Here is a 26996-nt window from a genome sequence, read left to right on the forward strand (position 1 = left end):
AATCTCTTATGGTTTCTTGAAGTTTCACAGACTGTACTGTATGAAACTGTTAGATGGGTGGCACTATCAGAACTGCAAATCTCAATGAAGCAAAAATGATGTGTGTGGTGCAAATGGAAGTTTATACTCGTTGACAGAATCGAAAAGCAGATTTCTATGACAAGGGTCTACAGAAGCCTGCAGCTCAGTTTTTGAGCTTTAATAAAGTCTGCATCCTACTTTTTGTGTTTGAAGTCCACTTAATGCATGGTTGACTAAACGAGACTGGATATGCAGTGTAAAGAGAGATCCGAACCTCCTTGTGCCTCTACCAGGTATTGAATCTTGGACCTCTTGATTACAAGGCAACAACATTACCACCATGTTATCGGGGACGCCTTATGTCTCAGTCTGACAAGTGAGTCTCAACAATAGTGGTGACTATACCAAGAGGTAGTTTATGGAACAAAACATCACAACATGGAAGAGTATGGATGCGAAAGATACAAAAAAGAAAAACAGTAGGGTGAACAAGAATTAATTATGCATTTTCAGCTCTTGGAGAGGGCAGTGTCCAAAATGATGTCTTTTTGGGGAGCATACATCCTGCTCTGAAAGTGGGTGCCAGGCTGTCTCTCTGGCCTGGACAACAGAGAATCTACTTATGACTGCATATGTGACCGCAAAAAATAAACAGAAACATAATGATAATGGAGCTAAATGATCATAAAGCAGGTCAAGAAAAGAAACCATCTGAAAATAATGCACTTAATATTGACTGAATATACAATACCAGACTGAATATAAAAATGCAAGTGAAGATGAAAATTCCCAAAGGTTTGAAATAAGGTACTGTGATTTTGGAGGAACTGACTGTTTAAGGTACGTAGTCAGAGAAAACCCACAGTAAATCCATTACCATCAGTTTTTATTATTATTATTATTATTATTCCTATTTTTGGTATACTTAGGTTGCTTTCTTTTCAAGTTTATCTTTACATAAATAAAGTTGTAAGTAAAAATATTAATTTGAAACAAACTAACATTCAACAACATAGAGGAACTGCCAACTCTTAGTGATTTATGTAGGGAAAAACTACACAGTAAGCTGTCTTCTGAAACACTGATTCCTTCTTCCTTTTGAACCACTATTTTCTTCAAAAAAATTATATAAAAAAGTACCTAATGAAAAAAAAATGCACAAGTCCCAATACCTTCAATGCTATTTCCATTTTTGTATCCAGCATTAGCACCAATTCAGATATATAGAACTATAATGCTTTGCAAGTAACCATTAAAAATTTGATTATCCATTTATGTTTCTATAATTAGCAATTTGGCATCAGCCGATGCACCTTTTGACATAAAGATCTGGCAACCTTTAACAAAGTTCTGTATATTACGAAACGAAAAAATTACATATATATATATATTTGTAAAAGGTAACAATTGTAGAAGCAATTTATTTAAAATAAAAATTAAAGTTACACTATTCTGAAAAAAGCTAGCCAGCAGCAAATATATATCTAAATTAAATGTATTATTACCAGTACATTCAACAAGCAAAAAAATTAACTCTATTCTAGTGAAAAAGTATACAAGTACAAATGTACTCTGAACTAAACTTCTACAATTTATCTAAGAGATGGCAAAAACATAACAATACATACATTTCATCTTTACACTTATTTTATATTTACACACACACACACACACATATCTGTACGTGTGTGTATTATGAATATACATACATACAAACAAGTACCGTTATATTTATAGACTATACAACTTTTATTATATGCAGATCTTTCTCTGAAATATTCACAATTGAGAAACTGTGTGTTCTGAAACATAACTTCTTCATTTAATACCATGCTCTACTTATCTTATTGCTAATATAATGCTCGAGTATCAATAATATTATGGTGTGAAATATATATTATGAGTGAGATTTCCTCCAATATTGAATAGTTAGTTTAAATTTTTATATTAAATCTACTGATTTTATACTATGAATTACAAACGACCCCCCTTTTTTTAATATTTAACTCTACAGTATTTACTAGATACTTTATGTTTGTTGCAAATTACCAAGGAAGGTATGACTTTTCACATTATCAGAACACACAATCCAATCTTTAGACATTCATAAACACATGTATATGTACAGAAAACAAGCATTGGCACACTTCAAAACAGTCGAGTTTCTGTATATTCTGATAATGATACACATTCTTTATCACAGACTGCTCCAAGATCAAACAACAAATAGTGAGGGGAAATGGTAACTTATGAAAATTTGCATTTCGGTTTCTTACGCCTTTTCTTTTCGTTCGCTAATGGATTTGCTTCGTCGTGCCTCACAGATGGAAGATTTTTAAGACCGACTCTACCTTTCTTTTTGCTCCAGTCCGTCCCCTTTTTACGTGCGGAGCCGCTCCTTTGCAACCCTTTGATGGGAGACAAGTGCTGAGATTTAACTACACTTTTACCCTGTTTGAATGTATTTGTACTTTGTTTTGCAATTGAACTACTACAGTCAGCAGTTTCTTTAGATTCCACTGCTCGACATTTTGCACTTCCGATCAAAGGTTTCACTAAAGCAGAACCTACTCTTAGCTTCCTGGATGTGATTTTCGATCCTTTTTTGTAGCTAACGGAACTTCGCCTGCTGCTGTTCCGAGAAAATGATGGTTCCGACTTCACATCCCATGACGAAAGCAAATCGTTTGTACTTAAACTCCTGATTTCTGATCTAGGCCTTTTCGAGTGCTGGCTCATTATCGATGCTAACTTAGCTAACGGCTTCTTATTCTTGTTTAAACTAGCAAAACTGCTCTCTTCCAAGTTTTGTTTCAGCAATGAAATTACGTCTGTCCTTTGATCCTCACCTAAATCTGACGGAAGGCAAAATGGAGGTTGTTCTGATGGTTTCAACTGAGCAATTTTTAACCTTTTTGGACCCTGTTTGATAACTTGCTGTTCACCTATCAGCCTTACATCGTCCTTTACCGATTTTCCATTACCACTTTTGATGGCACCTCCTAGCTTACCAACTTTTGATAACTTACCTTTACCTGATTTGTTACAACTAGCACCAGCACATGCATTTTCAGAATCTACGGATGAACACAATTTCTGAGCAGAGCTGCCAGATTTTTTACGTATTGAGCAGTTTTTTGGAAATCCCTTTTGAGTATTTACTTTCTTAACACTTGGCAACGATTCCAAGGAGGACAAATGCATTGTGGGGCCTTCCTTTTTCAATACATGCCCCATGGGTCTCCTGGGCACCTTGCTCACGACACTACCCCCTGCTTTTCGCAAATTATTCTTTGAAACTGAACACTTGCTTTTTACAACTAAACTCTGGTGCTGTTGCAACACACCTGGTGTTTGTGGGTTCTGAGATTTCTTTCGTCCGATCACAGAAGAGCTCTGAGAAGGTCCGATATTTTCTTTCGGTTGCGTTAACACCTTAGTCCTTTGGAAAAAGTCGGTCAAAGGCCTCTGGGATGAAAAACTGGATAAGTTTTCCTTTCTTTCAGAATCTTCACCTTTCTCCATGGGTGGGATCATGTCCAGGGTTTTTGACGATCTGGCTTCTGAACAACCACCGCTGATGTTTTTCAAAGCATTCTTTGACTCCAACCTTGACGTCAAAGGACCAAGATGGCAACCCTTGGCTTTCCAGACTTTTGATGTCCTCACTCCACAACTAGAGGTACTTGCATTTCTTCCAGCTTTCAATGAAAAGCTCGGATTCATAGACTGTGGCATGGCAATGGTGGACGGGACCTGGCAAAAAAGGAGCACATTGCAGTGCATTTCACAACATATTCCACTTGACCTGGTCAGCTTAAAGATGTCAAACCACATTCCACCATTATGTTTATGAAAAACATCTCATTGATGTGTTCCCTTACACTTGGCAGCTTGTTCTCAGTGAACAGCAGAGAAAGATTAAAAGGTACCTACAGTCTGGGACCTCTTTATTAATTATGAATGTTTCAAAAATCATGTTTTCTTTCTTAAAGCACACTGAATGATGGACGGTTATATTAAACATTTTCACATGTAGATTAAAACTATATTTTTCTAACTTTTTATTACTCAACATACTGACACAATTTTACATATTTCTCACTCAAGAGTTATATAAAGAACAAAATGGAATAATAAGCAATAAAACTGATTGAAATTGATCACCGTTAAATTTTAATACGTACGCTATACCATACCATGCAGTCCCACAATATTTCATTTTTGTAGTATTTTGGAATGAATGAATTAAAATTTTAGTATCATGTATGGTCATTTTGCACACTTCAAAGTGAATGAGTAAAAATTCCCTTACCTAAAGTTAAAGAGGCCCTTGAGGAAGGTTAAAAGTGCAAGGTTGTAAAGGGCCCTGCACAGGACAAAAGCAACACATTAAAAAGTTAAGAATATACTAAAATCCTTCCTCAGAAACAGAGAGACCTGATCTTCTCAAAAAGTTAAAAGCATTTGTTAAAACACCATCGTCGTCTTCCAACATTCATGATAAACAGTTATTAATATCAAAATTTTGTCAGAGTTAAGTAAAACCTGCACATTCGAGAAGAATAGGCCGAACACTAAAAACATTACATACACGACACACTGAGGGGGAATAGAGTGTGTGGGTGAGATGCCAATTCGAAATGAAATTAAAATAACCTCTTCACGAGAGGGACGATAATAGGAACACCATGAACTAATGGTGAGCTTGATAGCACAAAGATGTTCCCCATTACCTTATCCCACTCTTCTGCCATGCATCAAAAAGCAGTATTTTGGATAATGCAAAGAGGGAAACTTGAGTTTCCCTTATTTAGGAGTATTCATCACAGACAAAAATCATGAGATGATAGAAGTAAGAAATAGAATGCAAAGAGCCAATAAAGCATACTTCTCATTACTATCAATTAAATATCATGGCGTAAACCATAGAGCCAAAGTTTCTTTGTATAAAACCCTAATTCACAGCATAATGATATATGGGAGTGAAAAGTGGACCTATAATCAAAGCTCAGCTAAAATGGTGATTTGTTTGAACAGAAAATATTTGGAACAGTAAAAGTGCAAGATATTTGGAGAATAAGAATCAATCAGAAATTATTTCAACTTTACAAAGATGTCCCCATCTCAACTGATATAAGAGCTAAAAGCTTAGAGTGGGCAGAACATGTAATCAGGATGGATGAAAGCCAAATCTACAAGAAGGGATGCAAGGAAGATTTAGAGGGAAAAGATCATTGAGGAGACCCAGAAACAGATGGGGCAGATGCAGTACAACTGCTTAGAACTAGGAACTGGAAAGGAGCAGCATTAGATAGGATGTGATGGAAGAGGAAGATTGGGGATGCCATGGACCAAATACGGACCGGAGTGCCATAGAAAAAGTAGAAGGTTAATGCAAAATCCACATTAGAAAATAATTGTCTTGTCTGTTTATTTCCATGTTCCACTATAGATAGATACATCAATTAGGTATTCGGACGAACCAAATGTTTTTCACGAGACCAACAAAAGAGAACTTACAATGCAGGAAAACGAAAAATCTAGTACAATTTAGTAACATTTTGTTCTACTGGGATCATGAGGATAAAATATAAAATGAGGAAAAAATTTAAAATTTTGGTTCCACTACACTCTAAGGAAGAATTCACACTGAAGCAACAGGCGGCACTTGTTGTTTGGGAGCGTGCCAATCAGCAGCAACTTTTCACACCATAGTGGCATGACAGACCTCACAAGCCTGCCTTTGATTGGGGAAATCTTCAAACAACACATGTCGCCTGTTGCTTCAGTGTGACTTCTTCTTTAATAAGCATATTAAGAGAATCTTAGGAAATAGAATCGAACATTAATATGAACAACTGAATGCCAACTTGCAGTTACAAGTTGCAACAAGAACAAAAGCTTGTGCATCACAAATATTCATAAAAACTGGATAATGCACTATTCCACCAGTATGATCTTTAATTATGAACATACAAGAGACCATGAATGTAACAGAAAGGTAGAATCGAAGACGAGACAAGGTTACATTATGAACAGTCGTGTCATGCAATATTAGTGGCTATCTGATTACGTTCACATACAATAGTTCCAAAATCTACACACAGGTGCACAATGAGCTGTATGATATTCCTTAATGCTTCTGAATTTTATTAGAGAAAATTTATGCAAGATTGCATGTAAATCTGAAAAATATTTTCCTACCTGAGACGACGACGCTATACCCTGTTTCCGCTGCTGTTGCGAAGAAATGATTTTCTGGCTTCTCTGGGTGCTGCTCTTATGCGAGAGGAAGTTTTCGGATGAACAATATTCTCTCAACGATGCACGCAGACCAAAAATACTCTTGAAGTCAGAATTGGGAACCCGACTCCACGGATTATTACCAGCAAGGTCAAGAATTGATATTGCTAAAGCACGTCCAACCTACAACACAGATACAAACACAAGTCACTGAAATTGCTGTGCATAATGGACACTTAATACAAGCAACAAGTTATGACTGCAAACTGTTAAAGAGTTCTCTGGGACAGAGTGGTTGACAGCACACACTACTAAACCAGAGGACCCAGGTTCGAATGCTGGTCAGGCATGAGTTTCTTCCTATTTTGTAAATCCATCCTCACAGTCATCATCAACTAAAGAGGTAGAAAAGTATCATAAAAAAAAAAAAAATAGTGCTTACCAATGCATGAAAATGGTAATATTTAAAAGTTGTTAATATTAGTATGTATGTAATTCCACTCCAGTTAGAGAGACAATTATATTTATAAATTATATATATATTATATCCTCTTGCATGCAATATACTATTTCAGTTAGGAAGGAGTCGACAGACACCGGTATTGGTATCATTTTCTAATGCCAGCTGATGCTTTTTCAGCATTTTGATCTTTCACAGGGTTTGCGAAAATGTTGTGTGGCACTTCTCCTGAATTTAATTATCCTGGAAACTATGAAAAATCAGTTTCTTTTTATCTTGTGTGAAAAACTGGATTTTGTGATTGCATTACATGATATTCTGTTGCAATTCTTGAACATTTTAAAGCAAAAAGATATATATATGATACGATATAGCAACAGCGTTAAGCCTTGTGTTTCCATGTTAATAAAACATTAAAATGCTCACCAAGGAAAACTTTTATAGTATAAAAAATATACATAAAAACGTAACATTTCCACCCTCCAACATGTTCCCAAGCATCAAGAGGGGACATATAGTAGAGGGGAGGGAGGGAGGGGAACAAGAAGGAAGCTGGACATATTTGTCAAAGAAACAGAAGATGAAGCACGAGGGATATTACTGGAACTTGAAATAGAAGAAGAGAAGATAAGTTTCCTAGATATAATGATGAAAAGGGAGAGAGGAAAGAGATTGAGACCTCGTGGCATCAGAAAAAGTGTGCAGCAGGAGTCTTCTTTCACAAAAGAAGTGATGTGAGTGAGGGGACAAAAATAATTTTTGATAAAGAATATGGAAGACAGAATCAAGAAAATATGCATGAAAGAAGAAGAAAAGGAGAGCAAAATGGGAGCAACTAGAAAAGAATGGGTACAAAAAGGAAGACAGACTTGACGTGAACACAAGAAGAAGGATGAAAGAAGATAAAGAAACAGGAGAGGGGGAAAGAGAAAGAAAAAGAGAGGTAGGTGGTTTGGTATAAGGAGTATGGGTAAAGCCACAAAGACGATAAGTAAAGTACTTACAAAGGTGGGCATAAAAACGTACAGAAAGGGAGGCCGCAGTATTTTTTTTCAGGAGAGCGAACAAGACGAATAAAGAAAGCAGAGAGGAGGAAGAGGAAGGGCTAATATATGAGGTTCAGTGCAAGGAATGTGAGTGTGTGCACATAGGGGAAACAAAAGAGAGACTGAAAGACAGGTTGAAGCAACATAAGGATGACATAAGATTAAAGAGGGAGAAAAATGCTATAGTCAAGCACACAAAAGAAACGGGACATGACATAGAATGGGAGAAGGCTAGGAGGATAGGGAGGGAGAAGAGAGGAATAGTGAGGAAGTGGATTGAGGCCAAGGAAATAGAGAAAAAAGGAGAAGAAATAATGAACTGGAAGGGGGGCTGAAAATTAACAAAGAATGGAAAGGAGTGCTAGATAGAGTGGAAAGGATGAGAGAAAGGAAGGAGGAAAGAAGAAGGAAGAAAAACCAAGAAAGAAAAGAGGAAGGAAGGAGTCCCGAGAAAAGGAATTCTAGGTCCATTAGAGGAGGTATTGATAAGGCCAGACTCTTACCAGGTATAAAAAAGGAATTTAGTTAAAAATTGTACTTACGTATGTGAGTATATTGTTCTTATTGTAGAACGACGTTTCAGAGAATGACTATCTCTTTCCTCAGGTTCGTATAAAAACTAAGTACTTGGCATAGTACTGCGTCAAAAATGTAATATGAGGATTGTGGTTAAGGGTTGGTTAGGATACATTTAAAATATTAAGTTTTTGCTATTAGAAGTACGTAAAAACCAAGTCGTTCCCTAAAAAAAAAACTTGTACAGTAGACCTATTCACAGGTAAAAAAAGTTAAAAATCTAAAAAACCTGCATTAATCACAATGCAACCTGCAGGTTTGGCCTTTCCTACCCAATGACTTGGTTTTTACGTACTTCTAATAGCAAAAACTTAATATTTTAAATGTATCCTAACCAACCCTTAACCACAATCCTCATATTACATTTTTGACGCAGTACTATGCCAAGTACTTAGTTTTTTATACGAACCTGAGGAAAGAGATAGTCAATCTCTGAAACGTCATTCTACAATAAGAGCACTATACTCACATACATAAGTACAATTTTTAACTAAATTCCTTTTTTATATTCTGGATTTGTGAGTAACACGCGACTAACCTACAAAATGATCTTACCAGGTACCTGTCAGGAGATTTTACACTCAGGAATTCCTGAAATGAAATGTTAAGATAAGGACTGGTGCCTTCGTGTTGGTTTGTGTATGGACCCTGTCTGGGAGTGTATATATAAGATGATGTTTTGTAACGTTCATCAATTTATTGTGAAGTTTCGTCTGAAGAAGACCCTGTTAGAGGGTGGAAACGTTACGTTTTTATGTATATTTTCTATACTATAAAAGTTTGCCTTGGTCAGCATTTTAATGTTGATATAGCACCGAAGGAAAAGTAACAAATTTAAATTTGTTTTGAATTTGAATTGTTGCATTTTTAAGTATCAGTGGGGTTTAGTAAAGAGTATTGGCACTGGTGTCGTTTCAGCCCCTATAAAAACAAAAACATTTTCTGCATATTTTAAGACCACACTAAAGTATATTGAAACAAATGAAATAAAGATCGATAGAGGCACATATTTTTGGTAAATAAAAAAGCAAAATTTCGTATAAAAACTGAGTCAATTTCGGGTTCAAAAGCAGTAAATAAAATAAAATATCGGTGTTATAGCGGTGAAAAATTGGATCAAAAGTGGTATATAAAAAGACATTTTGGTTTTAAAATTGTGAATATAATCCTAAATTTGATTTAAAAACTACACTTATTCCACAGAATTAACATTTCACTTCTAATAGCACATTTATGTAGTTATCCGAGTATTAAGTTTATTTCTGTGTAAAGGAATCAATTTTTGTTTCTCCAATATTAACAGCAGAATTAATCAATTTCCGGGAATTGCATAACTCTCAGGATAATTCAGACCTCAGAAGGTGCCGCATCGGTGAATAAACCCTAAATTTCATGTTTAAAAGTTAATTTCGCTTTTTGCAGTTCATTTCGCATTATTTCGTGACAAAACATGGTCACAAAATGCATCTCACACCTTTCAAAAACATGAAAAATTAACACTACAATGTGTTTTTTCAAATTTAGTTTTTTCGTCAAAAACGAAATATGCATGCCCCTAAAGATCGATTTAAAAATATTTCCTCACTTTTGCTTAAAAGACAAAAATTCTTGATTAACAGTTCACAAATATGTTACATCCCGTTTGACAGTTTAAACACAACTTTAATCTTTCACACAAATTATTTGATCTATACATCATAAATGAAACAGTCCATTTTGCAATAATCGAGTCGACTCACTGCTCATTTTTCAATTTGGTTTTTGGACAGAGATTGATTTCATTCACATGTACATGCCTGACAAAGCTACCAGAAGGTTGGTGAAATTGAGAGCAGGAAAGAAACTATGTGGAAAAAGTAAGTTGATTCAATTACATTATCTTTCTCCACATACCTGCGAAATGGATATCTTTAGATAAAATAGATACTGCATGTTCGTGAATCATAAATATCCATGACACTTTTTGCTCATGTTCATAACTTATGCCAAAACTGATAAACTACTTCATTAAAATAGGCAACAAACTAAAATTTAGAATTGCATTTTTTTTTGCAACCACCAATTTCAAACTCTGCTTTTAAAAAGAAAAAAGTTAATAAAAAAACTTACCTCTTCAAAAATGTATGGTGTGTATTTCGGGGTCACTATGTAGCTTTGAACAGGTGGTTTGTTCATATCTCTAGGGCAGGGAGGCAACATATTAACTGTTCTTCCAGTGTTATAATTGCATTCTAATGTATAGCTGCGGATAAGCCCAGTGGCCTTCAACATAGCCACCCTTCCCGAACCCTCACGACTAAGACCATCATGCCTGTCCCTGAAATAAGAATCATAACATCAATTTAATTGTCAGGGGATAGTTACAATTTGTTTAAAGCTTGCATAATAGGTCGGACCAACTGTGTACATTAAATTTATATGATTATTTCAATTTTAATGAATGAAATGCCAGATGTGTACTACTGCAAAGATAAAATTTTGATGGCACTAATAAATGAATCAGTTGTCATCAATAGAGAAAGGAAACTGGCTGGGACACACACATTTATGGTGAATAACACATCAAGATCAAGATTTCGGTACAAAAACTGCACGTTTTGGGATCAAAAGCCTTATTAAAAAATAAAAAAAACCTGCAAATTTGATATTAAAACTATACTTATAGATAATAGAAATATCCATTCAAATATCACATTACTTGAGTATTATTAAGTTCATTCCTGTGGACAGAAGTCCATTTTTCCATGCCAAATTTTACAGTACAATTAATCATGTCCTAGGATTGGCATAACTTGCAGGATAATTCTGGTTGTGGAAAGCATTGTGTAAAGTAAACTCTAAACCTTGTGTTTAAGACCTTATTTTACATCATTTGTGACAAAACGTGGTAGGAAAATGTACCTCACACCTGTCAAAACCATAAAAAAAAACTGGCATTACAGAGTGTAATATTACATTTCGTGTTTCTGCCAAAACGGAAATTTGCATGACCATAAAACTGCTAACAATCTGGCATAAAAGGGAACTGAATGAATATTAATGGGTAGATATTAGGTTGGTGAGGTGTGCTTCATGTAGAAAGGTAAAAGGTACAAGGCAAGAAGTTCCATATAGGGAGACATACCTCAAATACATGTTTCTTTCAGTAAAGTTACAAGCGGAAAAATGGAAGTTTGCGCAATTCAGTGACATCAACTTAGGAAGCAGCATGCATTCCACATGATCCTCGAGCTTCTCAAAGTGATTTCCATACATAAAAATACCTGAAAGGTAAAATTGTATATAGTGTACTAAACTTTAAGCTACACACTACAAACATTTATTAATAGCACAATTCAGACAAAAGAAACTTCAGTAACAATAGATACTTTGAGAAAGCTACAAATGTTTCCAACAAGCTTGATGGAGAGAAAATTACAGTTGTATACCAATGTCCTTATGTACCAAGTAAATACTAAAGTGATTTTTACATTTTTTTTGTAAAGAAAGTGCACACACTTCTATGGATTCTTAAATATACACAATGTAAATACTAAGCGTTAACTATAAATCTGAACAATTTTTATTATTATATTGAGTGCTGCCATTTTAGAGAACTTTTAGAGGATCAAAATATGCCTATTTACCAGCTGCTTAAATATTTACAATATGTATGTATAAGTCATATCCTGATATTATTATCAGGATAATTCAGATACATCTATGTGGTACAATAAAAAAAAAACTGAACTTCTGCACTTTCATTATACATGAAACTCAAGCTTTTACAAAAAAAAAAAACATTCAAGGTAAGCATCTTGGGCAACAACACCCTTCTGCCAGTATCGGACCACTTGTCAAAACAATCCTACGGGTGGGTCATGAATATCTTGATCTCTTCAGCCGAGGTGACTCTGTATCCCTTGATCACCGGTGGTAATCAGCTGCAGCAAGGTCTGGTGAGTATGGAGGCTGTGGAAGGACAGGTGCCCTGAGCTTTCTCTCTCCAAAATCGGCTGGCGGAGAATCCAGTGGTCTCCCTGCCACAGATGAGAGCTCTTTCATTGCACTGCACCATAAAGATATTCAAGAATGGCAACATACACCTTGTCTTGCCTGGTTTAACACATGATTTAATGTTCACCTGCTGTTCTTGCTTGTCCCAATCCAACAGCATGGCCTAACAAGTCATTTACAGTGTCATATCCTGCTACTTACAATCACCACTGTGTACTGTGTTCTAATACATCAGTCTGTGCAGCTACAGGATTGCCAACTACTAGCAAAGTTCGGTTTATTCTTGACTCTACCACGTAGATTCAAGGAAGAGCATTTCACTCAAGGGCCAAATAGTTTACATGGATGACACTAGACAGCATACAGAATTGAGAGCTTCCTTACTCGAGCGCATAACACTTGGAACAGGCAAAACGAGTGATATATTTTCGAAGCCCAGTAGTTCATGTATAACCATAATTTGTGTGTGGTAGTGGGGATCTCAAATACGGATTGTCAGGTGTAAGACACAGTTAAATTGAAACTTAAGTAAACATAGTCTTTATCTGGATGTTAAAATATAGTTTAGTCTATCTTACCAATACAGTAATACTTGATAATGAAACAGATGATTGTGGGCTGAAACTGTCAGGATGGATATTTTATGTCTGTCTATGATTATTGTCACATTAAAATTATATTCATGCTAGAGCGTGGGAGACTTGAATGCCTATGGATGAGTGAAAGTTGTTCCATCTATTTTTTATATATATTCCAATAACTGATAATTTGAATGATGGAATTCCAGTTAATGGATTCATAAAGCCTACATCACCAATGATTTGTCTTCTACCGATCAGTTATTCAGATTTTTAAATTCTTCTGATCGCAATGGCAATAGCATATTGACCAACCCTTTTCAGTAGATTTTATCTCTACTTAACTTTAGGTTCAGTCCTGGTTAGCTTTTATGTGCATAAGTTACATAAAACAGACCTCCATACTAGTGAGAATGCGTGATGAGCTGATGACATGAATGAAAATCAACACTAATATCCATGGCTCTGGATAGGAACTAAATATGAAATTTGTGGTATTCAATTCTCAATCCTAGATGTAAATAAATATATACAAATAAAAAAAGGTTATTTGTTCCTTAAATAATATCCTTACCTTTCTTTGATGCATGGCCGTGGAGATCGACGTACAGAAAGAGACCTGAATCATCTTTCCGCACTTCCAACTTCCCACTTGACTTTGCTGGAAGACTAACATTCCGTTCGGGAACAAAGTGCGATCTGACACCATCCTCGCTGTCGTTCAAGTTGGCAAACTGTTTAGAGAAGCAATCGGCGCTACTGCTGCAGTCGCTGTCTGCTGCAATGAACCAAGTTTCAAAATTGCTGCCTGGCCACTTCCGAGGAGCAACCGACATGTGCGTAGAATCTGACACCGCCGGCGACGTAAAGCTAAACCGAGTCGACTCGTCGAAGATTTCGGCATTCTCTCCTCTCCCTCCGACCACGTTCAGAGCATTCTGCACATCCTCCCTTGACTCGTTCACGTTGGAAAAGTTGCCACGCTTAATGCAGTGATGCTCCCCGGAGATTTCGCAGAAGATTCTATTACAAGTGGAGCATTTATCCACATTCTTTTCTTTAAGGGCATTGTTGCTTTCCTTACCAGCATCCGAACTTTCGCCTGGAGCTGCCATCTGCTGGACGAGAGCTGCACTAGTTTCTCGTTGCTTCCTTTCTTCTAAAAAAGGACTTTTAGCTTGCAAGTGAGAAACAGGAGCATCCAGTAGAGACTTGTTTGGGGCTGCTGAACTACCATCACACGAGATGAGGGAAGAATTCAGGTCGGGACTAGAGAGATCAGAAGACAAATCTGCGTACTGTTGATTCTCATGACTAGCATCATCCTCAGGTTCAATAATATCCTCCACTTCCTTACCATGGTGGTAATAACGTATCAGCGCTCTCGCTGCATACACCGATGGATGGAAAACTAAGGATGGATTCAGGTAGACCCTGTTAAGATTTACACCTCTCGTGTCGGTGCGATAGTGTCCCCTTGCAATACCATCCGGATTGAGGGTAGGAACTAATTTAAAAACATATTTCTTCCTCAGTGTAACAGCGATGGGGTCATCTTCTTGAAGAATGAAGTTAAGGAATCCATTGAACACAAAACTCGAGGGTGTCTCCCCGGGATGAACCCTGGCACTAACAAACACCACCTTTTTGTTTACGAACTTGAACGAACGAGGAACATTTTCTTCCGGAAACAAGTCCTTCAGCCGTACTTCTCTCTCGGCCGTTATCCCATGATGAGATGATATGGTGATGAGATCAATTCTTCTTCTGTCCAAAGAGTAGCACACACATTCCCGGTGATAATATATGCAATCACCAGAGCCTATTTCACTGTACAGCAATTCGTATTTTTCACAACGTTTATCTATAGTTTTCAGCATACTCTGCAGCTCAGTATAGGTATAAGGATATGTAAATGCCACATATAGGGAAGACTCAACGTTATCTGGCATTCGAATTTCAAAGCTCAAGATGAAATTCTTATCATCCACCTGTGAAATGAAAAAATAAATATTTATATACACACACTACTGTGAAAATGCTTCTTAAACTGCAATATGAAAGATAACTGATGGAATGCAGGAAGGGTGCAAAAATCATAAGACTTCACTTTAGTAAATTTTACAGGAATAAAAGAAAAGATTTAGAATTGTAAATTATATGTCTTAAAATGTACAGCAAGTAACACTAACCCAGAGGGAAAATTTTTATATTTGACACATAGGACGGTAAATAAACTGAAGCTGACTTATCCTTCCCTAAAAATTAGGACTAAGGCAATGCCAATGTATTACTTAAAAATCAATCACTGTGATAATTTTCCAAAGTATGAATACTTTGCAAGTTCTGCAAAATACTGGGCAACACATTCATGGGCAAAAAATGTGCAACTTTTATTAAATGTTCACCAGTAGTATATGAAAAAGTTAATTTCTTGATAGTGGCAGTTATTTTAATATTCTCCTTGTCTCAGATGGGAACTCCTGTTTATTTTAAAGTCAAATTATGGTAAACATGCATGGAGCAACAAACACAAAAACTACGGATGGGACAGATTAACCAGTACTCTATATCAGTCTATATAGTCATATTGGTGTATCGGTAAAATTACCGATAATTTTACCAATCTAATATATCTATAAATATCTTATAATTTAGTGCAATATTCTGCCATTTTGTTATAACTTTTATGCATATCTAGGTATAAACTACAATGTCCATGCCCTACTTTTCTTAAAATCAATTCTATAAATATGCAGCTTCTTTTGCATTGTATGCATGTGTTAACACACATTTATTAAGATGGTGAATGGCCCATCTAGATTCTTCAAGAACCATTTAGAAATATATATCAGATCGGTAGAGGCATGCGCATTTAGTTTTTGACGAAAACACGAAATAGCACATGGTAATGTTAATTTTTCATGTTTCTGAAAGGTGTGCGGTGCATTTTTCCTACCCTGTTTTGTCACAAAATGATGCAAAATGCGAAATAGACTCTTAACCACGAAATTTAGTGTTTATTTACCAACACGACAATTTCTGAAGTTACAGTTATCCTGTAAGTTATGCAATTCACGGAAAATTTATTAATTCTGCTGCAAATATTTGAGAAGCAAAAATGGAGCCCTTTATACAGGAATAAACTTAATATTCTGGTAACAACATAAATGTGCTATTAGAAGGGATATGCTTATTTTGTGTAGTAAGTGCAGTTTTTAAATCAAATTTTGGATTATATTCACATTTTATTTATAACCAAAATGTCATTTTATATACCGCTTTTTTAGCATTATGACAGCAAATTTCATTTTATTTACTGCTTTGAACCAGAAATTGGCTCTGTTCTTGTACTGAAATTCTGCTTTTTTATTTACCAAAAATATGTGCCTCTAAATGTCAGTATCGGCCAACATTTCATATCATCCCATCCCTAAAAACTGATCATATTTGTAGCTTTAGTTATTTCCATACCAATATCTCACATACACTATTGATGGTTCACTTGCATGCACTTCAATATACTGATTTCTGGTATTTCAAAATTCACCTTTGTAACTCCAGCACATATTAAGAACTGACACTAACCAATGGGAAGATGCAATTGTTGTATCTATTTCAACAATATCTCAATTAGATATACAAACATTTTAAAAAGTATGAACAAAGAAAATAGAAACGGAGAGGAATTTAAAGCCAGACATTGTATAAGCACATCAAAATAAATGTCCACATCCCAAACTTACGGCATAGGTGGGTTTTTCCTTAATCCTTTCCCAGTGCGGTCTTCCAGGGACAATCTTGTACACGGGCTGCATGCCTTGACTGTATAGTTTTGCCTGGCGATTCATATTCATAATGTTTAGTTTTATCAAGGTCTGGGGTGGTCCACCTGAAAGTATGCATGCACAATAATTTAAAAAACATAATTCATATTTGCCCAAATATATTTCACACCACATGTTGCTAGTATCATAAAAGCAACCAAGAAATACATGCAACATTCACCAGGAAATTGTTTGCCATTTCACCAAGTCACTGACATGATCAAAGGACCTAGTTCTTACACCATTCAATCCAGTTTATTTTTTTAAACTATGTTTCACCCTTTTTTACCACATATTGTATTTAATCTTCCATCCATGAAGAAGAACCAAGGTCAATCAAAAAATTGGGACTTGAAGACCAGCAGTAAAACAAAAGTACACAATGTGACTGTCGTGGTTGTTTTATAAGGCATAAGGTTCATTCCATCTCATGGTTTACATTAGAACTTACTAATGAAACACAGCTGTTTCGTGAATAAAGTAAACAGCCCATTCCCTATCTTAATTACTTTGGTTTATTTTACTTTACTTTTCTGCAACTTTTGGCAAATTCCGAAGATGGGGATGAATGATGATATGGGTGAAGGAACACTCATGTCCAGCCCATGGATCAAATCAGGGACCACTGGAATTGGCATGCCATGTTCAAAACTGTATCACAAAGGTTCTTACTATCTTAATGAATGTACTCATATAACTGTAATTGGGGATGCTATGATTTTTTATTATGAAATTCCCTTACATTTCCAGGTTTTCCACTCCAAAAATGATTTTTTTCCAGACATGTTTATCATCATAATTTTTGCTTTTGAACCTTGTTTTTTTTTCCAATTAAATATATAATCCGTTAGTTATTATGCATATTCACTTTCACAACTTTTCGTTAGCAAATTTCATTCTACACACACAAGAACACCTAAAAATTTGAAGAGTAAAATGGAAAGTTACAATCGGCATCAAATGTATTGGGTGCTACAATCACGTGCATCTAGCCTTCAGGCTAAGGTAACAGAGGTACATTATTTCACCATAACAGAACTCCACAATATAAAAACAACAGAAAAAGTTCATAAACCATACACAATTTTTCATTTTCTGGCAGATTTATGGTGTCGTAGAAAATGCTGCTTTCTTGCTTACATTTATAAGTACACAGCATCTGGAGAAAGTTTTGTTGCATATAGGACTTCTGCACGAAATGCCAACAAGACTAAGATTTATAAAATAATAGACGATAACCTCATTTTCACCAACCTCTCTGATAATTATGATCATATTATCAATGTACTTTATTAATCAATCAGATATTTGAACTGCAAGTTTTACTTTGATATTCTTTCTAATATCAAGTATTGTAAAAGTGAAAATTTATTACAGAAATTTCAAGGAACCATAATTTTGCACAAGACTGAGAATCATAAGAATGAAAGGTTTCTAAACTAAATCTTTTTTGGGTGTGGAATCACAAGAACCGAATCCAAAAGTGGAAGTGAACTGCTCATTCATTTTGCAACTTGAATACTCTTGGATTACATTACTTGCTTTATATAAAAAAATTATGGATGAACCAATATACCCATGTCAGTTTATAATGATTAATCTGCTTTATAGCAACAGATTACATCTTGTAACACAATGCTTCAAAATGGTCCACATTAAACCCTACACACCCAATATAAAAACAAAAAATGTAATCTACAGCATCCCACGTGAATGCGAGAGAGAATATATTGGTGAAACATGCAGAACACTCGAAGCAAGGGTGGGGGAACACAAAACAAACCTCAGGCTGGGATACTTTGAAAGTTCGAAGGTAGCGGCTCAAGCATGGAAAAGCAGCCACAGAATACAATGGGATAAAACACAGATAATAAACAGGGAAGAAACTAGCTACAACAGAAAATTCAAGGAAACATCACATATGACTGCAGCAACTGAACCGACCTAGTTTAGAGATGAGACCAATATGGACACCATTAGTCAGAAACTTTTTCAAAAAACAATAGATGGCAGCACTACACCAAAGGCAACCACATGTCATACATTTATCCATAGAAGACAACAAAAACACAAAAAATAGTGAACAAAATTGTACAAAAATACAAACTTCAAAAATCATAAACAACAACATGACCAGCGTACACAATTCGGACACTATCTCTCCATACACCTAAGATCCCACGGAGTGTCTCTATAGATTATTCATATACATTGTACAATAACCACTTTTACATGACTTCAAGGTTTTCAGTCAGTTGATGTTTACTTTAAACATGATCAGTGATCGGTTACTTCGTATGAACTTTCCAGCCTGATCATTACCTGTGCATAATTAGAGATCGGTTAGTTCATTGAACTCTCCAGCCTAATTATAGCCTATTTTTGTGGGAGCAGGAAAAGGTTTATTATCCATTTTGCCTTGACTCATCTCACTCAACAGGTCGCTAGGCACCGAGCTTCCTGGAGATGAGGCCTTGCTCGAAAAGGTTTATTATCCATTTACATGACTTCACACATGCACTGGGAGAACTGTATGTCCACAACCATTCAGGGTCTGACAATAGCACATAAGCACCACTGAAGGAGATTTTTCATTTTTTGGAGGTTGATATCCTACAGCATCAATCCTTTGACAAGGTGGAGCCTGGGCCACTGATAATCCTCCCTGCCAACTTCATGTACATAGAGGTCATTGTGACCGACAGACGAGGTGGAGACTTGGCCACCGAGAATAATCCTCTAGGGCAACCATTTAGAGACTTAGAGACACCATACGATTTAACAGACTACACGCTACCCTACAGATTCAGTCTCCGAAATGTTGGTATTTTAAAATTATCAGTGGTTAAAAGTCCAAAAAGTAAGAATAAATAAATCCCCACTGATAAGCTACAAAGAAGAAGTGCCTGCCTTTTCTATTCAAGAAGCCCTGGGTTTGATACCCATACGAGGCATATAGTGGTTCAGATCCCACTTTTTATTGTAGGTCCAGTCTCGGTTAGCACAAAGTGGACTTACAGGAATAAAAAATGCATCAAAAAAACATACACAATACAGGGAATAAATAACAACACCAACCTCTTATGCCAAAATAAAACCACGTTCGGTTTCCATTCTCAAACTCTGTCCCTGCGCAATCTGGCCTTGTCCACACTTTGAACACCTGCTCAGGGCCATCACTGTTTCCTCCCTTTCCAGTACCTTCTGAAAGAAAGAAAATTACCACCATTAGGAAAATGAAACATATTGATGTAATGTTGAGAGATTAATACTCGAAATATTAGCAAGTCAAACATAAAAAATTACAAATAGTGCAAACAATACTCAGACCGTAAATGGAGAGCAATTACTGCAATGAAATCTTGCAAAGACACCTTCAGTATGTTAAACTGTCCACATCGCAGGTACCATCAGTAGATAAGTTGTCGACTACAAAAATACGATCACGTCTCACACATACATCGACCCAGAATATTGAAGCGAAGGCACAACACATGTTTTGGAAAGCAAGGGCATGATCTACGGCTTTAATAACTTGGGCATCACTGTCCTAGAATCAGTGCAAGATAATAAATAAGCTTGATATTTATTTGCAGGAACACGTAAAATCTGGGGAAATATGATAACATTTTGCCCCATTGGAACCACTGGCGTACACAGGATTCTATTTTCGGAAGGGGCTGGAATTGTAAAGGTGGATAGTGAATAACTGCTTTCTAGGAGGGCAGGATACATCAGAAGGTATTTTGTGCATTGAAAACTTTTCATTATGTAAAATAGCAATTGGGGGTTATTTTAAGGCAACTTTGCATTTACCACTATGGTTTTTAACAGAGTTCTTCACTGATTTTGTTTGAAGATGTTGATTTCCTCAAAATTTCAGAGGGGGCTGTAGCCCCTTCTGCCCCCCTCTGTGTACACCAGTGATTGGAACCATGAAGATTGCATTATAATGTAAAATCACTGCATTTAAGCAGAATGTAAAATTGGGGTTCCACAAACCCTGTTACATACCCTAATAATCATTATGCTGTCAAAATATTGGTAGCCTTAAAAAAAAAAAAAAATAGTGTAGCAACAGGCTTACATTTCTCCTGCATTTAAAGTTCTTTCACCTTGGTTCCATAAAAATGTAAAATCGAGGTTCTACTGTACATATTTTATTCACACACCATACCAAATACATATTACATATTTTGGGATTTTTGTAAATATCAAGTTAAATAGTATAAGGAATACTTGATGTGGCACAAATTCCATTTTCTGCTTGATTACCTGCAGCAACAGCAGCTCCAACATCTGTTTGAGACTAGAATAAGAAATGAACTGCTGGGTGCGTTCAAAGCAAGAAACAAGAAAATGAAGGAAGGAGTTTACAATATCGGACCACTTTCCAATTTTTATGAAATTTCGCCTACTCACTAACTGAGACCTCCTAATCACAAATCTGCATGTAATAATTGGCGGTCAAGTATGGAAATGTAGAGAAAAACAAAATAAACTATGTTTTCCTAACGTAACGTAACCCTACCATAACAACAGCAGCTCTACGGAAGATGCCATTTTCCCAACATGAATAAATCAGCATGCAATACACTGTTGCCAAACTTACCTACTCAAAGTATATAATAATTTTTCATTGTATTTATGCTAATGGAACCTAACCTACCCTTGTCTGACGTGCGTGTCCCGCCATTCTTCCATGCTGAAGACAATGTAAATGAGAACGCAACAGCGTATTTCATACATTATTGTTACATAAAAATCTAGGCTTTAATTATATCTGATTTAGTAAAATGGAAAACATAGCAAGAAGAAAAAAAACAGAATATAGTGGATGTAAGAATCCACTCCTCATAACCTTAATAATTGTTATATTGATCCTCACAACCAAACTACATGGAACACTCATCTATTATATATATAAGAAAACAAAATTACAGTACTTGCCATTTCTCACTTTCGGAACATACTCTACTTTTGCTAAATTGCCAGAGTCGAAGTTTGAAAAGAATGTGAAACCTCCACATTCAATTTCCATTGTATCCGTGAACTTGAGCTAAGGTTTCAGTATTACATGATTTATGCTGCTCTGAAAGAGACAGAAATAATGAAAATTTAACCCACATATGCAGATGTTAAGACATACTGTATACAGATATTGAATAAAATGCAACATACTTGGAATGGATCAACATGAATTTTGAACAGATAATAATAAAATGTCTGCGTTTGTGAATAATAAATGTATTTTATCTATGTGACCTAACTTCTTTCATTGTTACCTGAAAATAAAACTAACTGTGTGATTTTGTTTAGGTATGTTTCCAATAATTGGAAAATGATGTATTAGCCCCATCTAGTTTGTTGCAGTCTCTCTCCACTCACACATCTAGTTGGTTACACGGTGGAATGCACTCGCCTACTTCTCTCATTTGGTGCCTGCACCATTTGCACTACGTTCTGAAGCAGCGAAATGAACGGTGTATGGTCACGTGGTGCGTGCTAACTAATGTGTTTCTTTTAATTGAGAGATGTCAATGTAAAAATTCTTCCAACATTAGGAAAGCACAAATAAATACATGAGAGATGTCAATGTAAAAATTGTTCCAACATTAGGAAAGCACAAATAAATACAAACAGCTTTTAGTAACAAAAGGCTTCAAAAATACTCCAAAATTGCAGGTTTTACCTTACGTGGCCCATTCTTTGAGATCAAATATCTCCGTTATTTGTGTTCTAATGCTAGAAACCAATTTTACATTATGTAAAACATTGAAATCTGTCGATTAAAAAAAATCGATGTAATTTTCGAGGGGGAACAGTGGGTAAACGGGCCCCACCTAGACTATGCCTAGTTTAAAAATGGCAGTGAACTAGATTTGGGGGGGGGGGCTAGTGACTGCATAATGATTTTCATACATGTTCAATGTAACAAAATATAAACAGGAACATATTGCTACCAGTGTCATTTATTACAAAAAAAGGGTTATTTATTTATATTAAAAAAAAAAATGTGTTGCACCTAGTGATCGTTCGTCTTTCATCCGTCGTAGCAGTGAATCTGACGTTAAGTATGAATGAAGAATATAGAGAATGTCTCTAATTACGTTAATATTTGGTATATTAACTAAATTTGGCCTCTAATCACAAATCTGTTGTTAAAATGCCGCATGTAAAATTTCACAGGTAGCCACACAAACCATTTCCGGCAAAGTTAGGTTAGGTTTGGTTAGGCAAGCATAGTTAAACAGGAACATATTGATACCGGTGTCATTTATTACAAAAAAGGGTTATTTATTTATATATATATAAAAAAATGTGTTGTCCCTAGTGATCGTTCGTCTTTCATCCATCGTAGCAGTGAATCTGACGTTAAGTATGAATGAAGAATATAGAGAATGTCTCTTAATTACGTTAATATTTGGTATTTAAACAAAATTATTCTCTAATCACAAATCTGTTGTTAAAATGCCGCATGTAAAATTTCACAGGTAGCCACACAAATCATTTCTGGCAAAGTTAGGTTAGGTTTGGTTAGGCAAGCATAGTTAAAATTTTGTTCGTAAATCAATGCGGAGCTTCTTTTTTTTCTTAAAAAAAAAAATAGGTAATACTTTACTATACCGGAGACGGATTTCTTCAAATTTACAGGAGAAAGTACTTACGCAAATCATTTTCTGTAGCATTGTTGATGTTCGGGAATGTAGTTTTGATCCATTTTAATGCGAATGCATGTGGATTTCTACGAAAATCTATTTCCGAAGCGCTATTGCTGCTGCCGCCATTTGCTTTCTGAATGAGAGCACAATATGCTCTTGTATTGTCCGTATATGCTAAATTGAATGAAAGGAGTGCTAATGGAACCTAACCTAACAGGCCTAACCTAACCTAGTAGGCATACCTTGTCTCCGTGATGGTTCGTGGGGTTATCGAGAATTTTTGGGCTACTGTCAATGGTTTTTGGGGCTACCCGTGGAAGGTTTGTGGGAAATAAGGAACAACAGTAAGTACTCGTTAATGTATGAAATAGACATTATTTTCGTTAGAAATTCATTATTTCACCTAAAGAAATGTTCCGCAATGCAGAATAGTACGTTAGCAATGTAAAAAGTTGCGAAATAAATCATTGACAGGTGTCTCCGGTATAGTAAAGTAGTACCAAAAATTAAATTTACATCAGTTTTTTCACAATTTCCAGACGGCATTTTAACAACAGATTCGTGATTAGAAGCCCAAATTTAGTTAGTATACCAAATATTAACGAAATTAGAGACATTCTGCATTCGCTCCCACGTTAACATTGCGCAACAAAAATCATTGCCTTTCCATTCATGAATACAACGGATAGTTGCATGGCACTACCTATCTGCAACCGTGTGAGCATGACACCAACTTGTGTGCATTAAATTCATATACCATTAGCTGAACCTAAACGTCCACGAACATCTGTCGCTTCACGGAAGAAATTCATGCACAATATGCACCTTAATGTAAACACACTATCGCTCACGTACATGTCAGCAATATAATTGATTCATTCCATCTAGTAAATCATACATATTTTAATATTATCGTATATTTAAAAGAAATGTACGTTTTGGGTTGCATGCATGTCACTGCGAACCACATTTCAATGTAAAATAAGCTCGTTTGTCTAATTACTGCAAGTGTGTGTGTGCCCGTGCCTTAGGAAAATTACACAACGGAATATAAACCAATTTCAACAGTTTACGCTGTTGACTTTTACACGTACTTCGAAAACGTTATTCGTTCGGTCAATATACTTCTATAATATCGAACACAAACAATCTCATCATCTTTTACAGCATCACACACATAAGTACACTACAAAACACACCACCCTTAGCGTGAAATGGCTGCACAATCAGCAGACCACAAAATCCATGTGACGCAATTCCACACAAGTTCTCACGATACTTACCATTTATATTGGTCTATTCCTCACTTTTTATAAAACGAACATTACACTTAATTAATTGCATACATATTTATACCCCTTTTAAGAAATATATTTAATCCATTTTCATTCAACAGTCGCAATCTTGTTTTCACTTACAATTGACTTCGACTTTCACCACTAATTAACAGATGGCAGCACAGGAGGCGTATCAGATGATTTTGCAATGTCAGAGTAGAGAGATATCGCCAGAATATGTTCAGAGAATTGTTTGTTTGTTTTTTAAATTTATTTTATAGAATCCTTTCTTGAGCAACGAAGAGAAAATGAAGAAATGCGATTTTTTTAGATTGATAAGCTCACTCCATAAATACGTCCGAAAATTAAAGATAAATGGTCTCCCATGTGGTACTGCATTCCAGGCAAATGCATGCATGTTATTTTTTGCATGATAAAAATATCAGATAGCATATTATGGGATGAAAAATATAATACTGCTCACAGCAGTCTAATTTGCATTACAAATCATGTGTATGACTGGTCTATATTTGCAGGGAATTGAAGCAGTGGCGACGACAGAGGGGACCAGTGGCGGCCTCCCAGTTTTATATATATCAAGAAAAACTAGTAAAAATAGATTATCTTTAGTCAAAGTATGCATTTAGGTATGATGTTGGGGGTACTTTAAATGTGGCTACCCTTAATGTTCGACGCTGTTGCAGAATTACTGTTAAAGATGTTTTTAATGACACTTCTCGCTTCTTCCCCATTGGACGAGAAGTCCCCGCGCAGCTTTCCCTTCTTCCCTCCACCTCGGCCATAAGGAAGCATGGTCAATTCTCCCCCTCCCCTACTCGCGGGGGTACGGTGCACAGGACTCGCGGGTCTGCGCAGGTTGTTTTGCTCGTGGTTCCACTATAGTAAAATGTTCTTTTAATGTGATTTCAAGAGCAGACTATATTGGATTGTTCATACATTCATTCCTTTATTTGGAACCTAACAGCTTTTATGCCTTTTCTTGTCCATAACCATACACATAAAATGTACACAATTGTTTCACATTAAAATTAACAGTCCTTCCCCCCTATTTTACAGATATTAGATTTTTTTTTTAAAAAAAAGAAGAACACTTTGCCTTTTACAATTGTATGTCACACTTCCTTAAAAATGATAACAAACTATAACTAATCCGCATATCTGGATTAACAACTAAACTTAACAAATTTGTTGGAAAGTGAACCTTTAGATTATTTAGAGTTTTATACAAGATATTTCTCCCTCTATTGTATTTTGAGCATTCCAGTATTATATGTTGTGCATCTGCACTTTCCTAGCCACATTCACATTTCTTATTGTTCGTTATTCCAATTTTGGATAAATGTTGCCTACACAAATGGCCCATTCTCAGTCTATTAATTAATACAATTACAGTTCTTGTAGCACTTACATGATGAAACCATGGTTTTTGTGTTTTGAATTCAGCAAATGGTCTGTATTATGATTCTCCAACTGTTGTAAGTTCATTTCGACACCAATAAAACCATTCATTAAGAATTTTCTTCTTTACTCTAGGAAGAAGATTCGTATAGTATAATGATATGTTCGTAATATTTGGAAGACGCACTGCTTCCTTTGCACATTCATCTACATGAGAATTGCCTTTAATATTGCTATGAGCTTTAACCCAAGAAAACTCAATGGTTTTTCCAGATTTTTGTAATGTTTGAACTAATTGTATGCAATTTATAATATAAGGGGATAATTTGTAAAGACTCTTGTAAGAAGATTTAAGAGCCTGTAATACACTTTGCAAGTCAGTAAGTATTAAGAACTTTCGTAAATTTAATTTTTGGACATATATTAAAGCTTGGCAAATTGCATAAGATTCTGCTGTAAATATTGAACAGTCTTGTGGAAGCCGAAATAATAGGTCTCTTTTATGTTGTGGATCGTACACTGTACATCCAACTCCTGACTCACTTTTAGATCCATCTGTGTATATGAAAAAAAAAACTTGGCCATTGAGTAAAATATTCCGATATGTGCGAATAACGAGGGAAATTAATATTATCCAGAGACTGTTGAGGATAATCTAATGAAAAAACAGGCCGTGAACGCATCTGTAGAACATCCTTATATTCTTGACAAAACGAATTATACAATTCTATCCACATAGAAGCTTTTCTATTTGTTATTTTTCCTGTTTCATGTAAGTGTATCATATTTGTTAGTACATTGTTGAAAGGGTGCTCACAATATGATTTCACTTTGAAGAGCATATTTGCTGCTAGCATCTTCTGTCTACATGAAATGGAACATTCACCC

General features: G+C 35.7%; 1 protein-coding gene across 1 annotated transcript in view; it reads right to left on the reverse strand.

Annotated features, from left to right (window-relative positions):
* LOC146003378 (uncharacterized) overlaps positions 1-24843 on the reverse strand; it is a 194370-nt gene extending 169527 nt beyond the window's left edge. The window contains exons 1-9 of the mRNA XM_083141659.1: positions 24696-24843; positions 21701-21842; positions 19829-19954; positions 16670-16815; positions 13498-14914; positions 11474-11612; positions 10459-10666; positions 6229-6450; positions 2272-3777 (exon numbers count right to left, since the gene is read on the reverse strand). Of these exons, the coding sequence (XP_082997785.1) occupies positions 2272-3777; positions 6229-6450; positions 10459-10666; positions 11474-11612; positions 13498-14914; positions 16670-16815; positions 19829-19954; positions 21701-21791 (3855 nt within the window). The 5' untranslated portion in view covers positions 21792-21842; positions 24696-24843. The remainder of the gene's footprint in view (positions 1-2271; positions 3778-6228; positions 6451-10458; positions 10667-11473; positions 11613-13497; positions 14915-16669; positions 16816-19828; positions 19955-21700; positions 21843-24695) is intronic.
* Positions 24844-26996: the final 2153 nt, after the last annotated feature.

The sequence above is a fragment of the Lepisma saccharinum genome, chromosome 20, assembly GCF_977018435.1.
Source record: "Lepisma saccharinum chromosome 20, izLepSacc3.1, whole genome shotgun sequence".
Taxonomy (NCBI): domain Eukaryota; kingdom Metazoa; phylum Arthropoda; class Insecta; order Zygentoma; family Lepismatidae; genus Lepisma; species Lepisma saccharinum.